This window comes from Coregonus clupeaformis, unplaced genomic scaffold (assembly GCF_020615455.1).
Source record: "Coregonus clupeaformis isolate EN_2021a unplaced genomic scaffold, ASM2061545v1 scaf0336, whole genome shotgun sequence".
NCBI classification, from domain to species: domain Eukaryota; kingdom Metazoa; phylum Chordata; class Actinopteri; order Salmoniformes; family Salmonidae; genus Coregonus; species Coregonus clupeaformis.
The window spans coordinates 150,386-156,385 of NW_025533791.1; the positions used below are offsets into that span (position 1 = coordinate 150,386).

General features: G+C 40.8%; 1 protein-coding gene across 2 annotated transcripts; it reads left to right on the top strand.

Annotated features, from left to right (window-relative positions):
- The first annotated feature begins 367 nt into the window (after positions 1–367).
- Positions 368–5,379, top strand: LOC121575682 (COX assembly mitochondrial protein 2 homolog). 2 transcript variants are annotated; one of them, XM_041888946.2, is made up of 5 exons: positions 368–718; positions 1,294–1,360; positions 1,502–1,572; positions 4,662–4,733; positions 4,867–5,379. In XM_041888946.2, the coding sequence occupies exons 2-5, from the start codon at positions 1,324–1,326 to the stop codon at positions 4,948–4,950; spliced, it is 264 nt and encodes an 87-aa protein (XP_041744880.1). In that variant the 5' UTR covers positions 368–718; positions 1,294–1,323; the 3' UTR covers positions 4,951–5,379. The 2 variants fall into 2 exon arrangements, with proteins under 2 accessions (XP_041744880.1, XP_041744881.1); XM_041888947.2 differs by lacking the exon at positions 1,294–1,360 and having other exon boundaries at positions 371–718; positions 1,461–1,572.
- The last annotated feature ends 621 nt before the right edge of the window (positions 5,380–6,000 follow it).

The following is a 6,000-nucleotide window of genomic DNA, read 5'->3' on the forward strand; positions in this document are numbered from 1 at the left end:
GGGTTTAAGATCGGCCTAAATTAAACCAAAAACGTTCAAAAACTAAATAAATAGAAACTAAGATCTGGGATTTTGTAAATGTATTGTCTTTCCACTGCCCGATGCGATGGCGCCGTCTGCTGGAGCGGCATAGATGCACAGTGTTTAGGATTAATTACATATAATGATGTAGCTATGATGCATACGTTGAGATATGTAAATAAAATGTGTTTTATGTTCCAGTTGTGCAATGACTGGATTTATTTGCTGTGTGCACGTTGAGGGAGTACCCGCCCACATGTAATCAACAATTAATGTGATTGGACCACCATCCAACGGGAGCAAGTGTTGATTTGCTGCTGTAATGTCAATCAGGTTATCATTTCCCACAGAGTGTACTGTCTTTGCTGTTACGATAGGGTGAGATAAGTGTAGCTAGCTAGCGTGCTATCAGAATGTCCTCCCTTTATCAATACATAACTAGGTTTACAATTGAATGCTATGTCTGAAATGTTAAACACATTTTCAAAGATTTGTACTGTAGCTAGCTAGATGTAAATACATCGACAGTAACCTGGCAGTAATAGGAGTTAAACAAGGGGTTGAAATAACGTTACATTTGCCCTTAAGTGGTATATCTCGCTAGCCATTGGCAGCTAGCTACATTTGGTCAACTTGCTATCAACGAGATATTCTACTCCTGGAAGATTGATATCCTAATGATATCCCAACTGAACTGGTAATATCTTTATTCAACTAGCTACCTTATTCTATTCACAGCTTTTAAGGTAATTCCAGTCTATTTTGGTAGCTACTGTACTAGCTACCAGTGTGTGAGTTGTACTGTAGCTAGAACAGTCTGTATCTAACTAGCTAGTATCATTCAATTTAACCATTTTTGTTTCCTTGGCCCCTTTGCCGCAAACACATTTTAGTCTATTTCAACCGAATATGTAACAAAGTCCATCTCTAAACAACCACAACTTTATGACTGTTAACAACAACGCTGCCAACTACTAGCCTATTTGTTAAAGTAGAGGCTGAAATACCATTTTATTTTTTGTCATTTTAGCAGACGCTCTTATCCAGAGCGACTTACAGTTAGTGAGTGCATACATTTTGGCAATCACAGATTTGAGATTCATCTGGATGAAAGGATGGGCTCTTATGACAATAGCCACTCCTCATTGTGCCTGGTACTCTGTCTGTCCTTCATACACCCACACAGGCAATACTATCCATGTCTTTACCTGGGCTTGTATTAGTTTTAAACTGCCCACCTGTGTTTTACACCTGTCTTCTCTCTCATTACAGGTAAGTGTAAACAGAAAACGGATCATCAACATGAGTTTGCAGGATGGAGAGGGACTGGGTGGATGGAGTATCCTTAGAGTAGACACTCATTACAGAAACCCAAATAGTAATTTTAAGCATACATTGTAGTCACAAACATGGTTTGTATTGTTTGTTTGTCTTTCCAGTATTGTTTGAGTGGTAAGCCCTTAACTCAGAATGCACCCTGATCTGTCGCCTCACCTGCACACGGACGAGTGCAACATACTGATAAACCTGCTGAAGCAGTGCCACATGGAGGTAAGATATTGTATACTTACCTGAGAACCATAGACTGGGTCATTCCATGTCATTTCAGCAAGCCATGACACCCACCGTCTCAGATAGTTCTGAAATTGCTTCTGTAGTTAGAATCAGATACGATTAGCATTCCTGAAACATTATTTTGTTGAAATTTAATTTGATCTCTGAGAAATTAAGCTAATTGATTGCTCCTAAATAGGCCCTTTTAATTTATAGGATTCACATAATATTCAACAAATATAGTACCCAACATCCAATTTGGATCAAACTTCTCCTACCATTGCTTAAGGCATAAGGAATCCAAGAAAGTGGTCAAAAGCCACCCACGGACCCACCACACCCCAGGCCAACCCCACCCCAACAACCAGTATACACTATCAGATTTCTGTGTCTCACAAGTAGTATGGAGCTGTGGCTTGGAGTATTGCTACTTCACCCTTTGTATTGTATTCCCTGTGAATTTGGTGATAGTTTTTCCCCGTTTAGAGAAGTTATCCATTGAAGTCGCTTGCATTATTTAGCATAAATTCGTGTCAAAGTACCAGGTTTTGCCCACTAGATGCCGCTGTTCCTGCTACTGCCACCACACCCTTTTATCCGTTTTTGCTGGTCTCTTGTGGTTCTAATCAAAGGCCCAGTGCAGTCAAAGATGTGATTTTCCTGTGTTTTATATATATTTCCACACTGAGGTTGGAATAATACTGTGAAATTGTGAAACAAATGATAATGCCCTTTTAGTGTAAGAGCTGTTTGAAAAGACCGCCTGATATTTCAGCTTGTTTTGGTGGGATGGAGTTTTAAGAAAGAGTTCCAAACCTCTCTGCCAATAACAGCTAGTTTTCCCCTCCCCACTCAGACCACTCCCAGACAATCCTAGCTAAATTCTGGCTTGAGAAAGTGCTCTTTGCTAAGAAGCTATTCTTGTTTCATTTTGACCATTTGAATGGAAAACAACCACAGTAAGGTACTTAATTGGTACCCAGAAATTATTTGATATTGATATAAAAACAGCTGCATTTGACCTTTAAATGGATCACAACATTTTCTTTAGAATTTAGGGTTGAAAACCAATAGCTTTTGCTCATGGTAGGGGAGGGAGGGATGTAGCTCAGTTGGTAGAGCATGGCGTTTGCAACGCCAAGGTTGTGGGTTCGATTCCCACGGGTGGCCAGTATGAAAAATAAGAAAATAATGTATGCACTAACTGTAAGTCGCTCTGGATAAGAGCGTCTGCTAAATGACTAAAATGTAATGTAAATGTAAAATGTGTTTGGGTAAACCACTATACAGTGTGTGTTTGGGACTTTTACCATTGAAGACCATGAGACCATAACATTTAAACAATTAGATCTGCTGTAGCCTAATGGTTTGCTTGTTCTCCAGGAATGGTCTAACTAACCCAGACCTTTTTTGAAGGGAATAAATCACACACAGAGGGGCCGTTTCCTGGACACAAATTAAGCCTAAGAGAAGGACAAACGGAATTGCTTTCATGGAGGACTGGCTTGAATTGTGAGGATGACCATACAATTTATTTTCAACATGAGCAAAATATATTGGTTTTCTACCCAAAGTTGCAAAGAACATGTTGTGATCGATTTAATAAACACATGAGACCAGCAAAATGGATAAAAGGGTGTGGTGACAGTAGCAGGAACAGCGGCATCTAGTGGGCAAAAGCTGGTATTTTCACACTAATTTATGTTAAATAATGCAAGCGACTTCAATGGCTAATTTCTCTGAATGAGGAAAAAAAAAACATTACAGGGAATACATTACAAAGGTTGAAGAAGCAATACTCCAAGCATCAGCTCCATACTACTTGTCAGACATAGAGAACTGATACTGTATACTGGTTGTTGGGGTGGAATTGACGTGGGGGGTCCGTGGGTGTCTTTTGATAATGGTATTGGATTTCTCATGTCTTACTCATTGCTAGGAAGAGTTATGGTCCAAATCGGATGTTAGGTACTATACTGAACAAAAATATAAACACAACATGCAACAATTTCATTGATTTTACTGAGTTACAGTTCATAATTTATAAGGAAATCATTCAATTGAAATAAATTCATTAGGCCCTAATCTATGGATTTCACATGAATGGGCAGGGGCACAGCCATGGGTGGGCCTGGGAGGGCATAGGCCCTCCCACTGGGGAGCCAGGACCAGCCAATCAGAATGAGTTTTTCACCACAAAAGGGCTTTATTACAGACAGAAATACTTATCCGTTTCATCAGCTGTCCGGGTGGCTGGTCTCAGACGATGCCGCAGGTCAAGAAGCCGGATGTGGAGGTCCTGGGCTGGCATGGTTACACGTGGTCTGCGGTTGTGAGGCTGGTTGGAAGTACTGCCAAATTCTCTAAAACGACATTGGAAGCGGCTTATGGTAGAGAAATGAACATTAAATTCTCTGGCAACAGCTTTGGTGGACATTCCTGCACTCAGCATGCCAATTGCACACACCCTCAAAACTTGACATCTATGGCATTGTGTTGTGTGACAAAACTGCACATTTTAGAGTGGCCTTTTATTGTCCCCAGCACAAGGTGCACCTGTGTAATGATCATGCCGTTTAATCAGCTTCTTGAAATGCCACACCTGTCAGGTGGATGGATTATCTTGGCAAAGGAGCAAAACACATTTCTGTGATCTTTTATTTCACCTCATGAAACATGGGACCAACACTTTACATGTTGCGTGTATATTTTTGTTCAGTATACATTTACTGAAGAATATATTAATCCTATAAATTAAAATGGCCAATTAGGGTGGAATCAATTAGCTTAATTTCTCAGAGATCAAATTATATTTCAACAAAGTCATGTTTCAGGAGTGCTAATCTAACCTGTTTCTAACTACAGAAACGACTTCAGAACAATCTGAGATGGTGGGTGTCAATCCTCTTTCTTGTGCTTTTTGAGGTGGAATTTCTCAACTGCGTCTAAGAACATGTCCCACATAGACCTCCATCTGAAAGATCTACTGTATTGCTCTACACTGTAGCTGTTCTGAACTAATGTGTAGGAGCAGTCAAGTATAGCTACACTCTTATCTGTCAAAAACATTAATGTCTCATCCTCAGCACAATGTCAAGAAGTTCTTTGGCCATTGCAATGATATGGACCGTGCCATGAGGGCTTGTTTGAAGGACGAGGTGAGGACTACCAGCAATTTGGTTTTAATTCAAAAGGGATGCCTCACCAGATGACTACTATTGTCATATTTCATTGATGGGAGCACTTTGGTATTTTCGACAATGTGTGTGTGTTTCTCTTTCTGATCAACAGCGAATTGCAAAGAGGGAGACAAGCAAACAGCATGCTAAAGAGATGAGACAGAGGCTGAAAGACGGCCCTAAGGAGGACTTCTGAGTTGCAGAACTGGCTGAGCCAATGCTCCAGGAAGGGGCACAGGGACTGGGTATTGGATGACTGGGGACTTACGGGGGCCTACCAATGGAAGCCTACCTTACTGCCTGGACATCTGGCCACAAGAGATCTCTCATAATGTCAGTTTCAGTATGTGTGTTGAATAGTGTTGGGTGGGGTGGATTGTCATAGACAGTGGTGGATGATGGAGAGAGAAAGGGTCCTGTGATCATTTCGCTACTCAGTGTTCAGAGCTCATATGGGGGGTCTGTTTCGAGGACTGCTACCCCATCCCCATGCAATCATGGTTGATTGCATATTGAAAGTGGTTAACAAAATAATTGTTTTAAATTGTCTGCGTTTCTGTCTGGGGGATGACAATGTAGAATGAACACTGTATTCCTATTGAATAAAGTGTACCAAAACACAGAATTGCCTTGATGTTATTTTCATATGGGTAGTCAACAGATGCTTTACTTATAGGTGAAAGCTCCAAGCTCACAGGACATTTCATTCATTTACAAATGTATCAGTGTCATACTCACAGTCTTATTCACCCAAGTCCTCAACGGACGCTTAAGAGGGTTGTTCATATCCAGCTTCCATTCAGCCTGAACAATCTACTGCATGTGTTATCACAGTAAATAAGGCCTTTTCAAAGCAGGCCGTTTTGACTCACCTGAGGGCTATTCTCTGCTGTGGTCGATTGTTATTGGTCTGGCACTTCAGTCAAACGAACAGTCTGGCTCCCACCCAGTGTGTGTGTGTCCGAACACAGAGGGGAAGCATCTGGACATCCATAAGCTCAGTGGATCTTCCAGAGAAACATACTACAATGACCATCTATACAGCAGTTAGCACTAGGAATACCATGCACTTTGTAAATGTTAATTGATCATTAGATCTTAATTATGCATAATTAAATGCTACAGAGACAAAGCCATGGTTGGTATTGCCTAAATGTTGAATGAATGCCACTAGGTAATTGTGTGGAACATTGTAATATTTCATTCAGAGCAAACATCCACCCCTGCTCTTCCTGTCTGGATGACT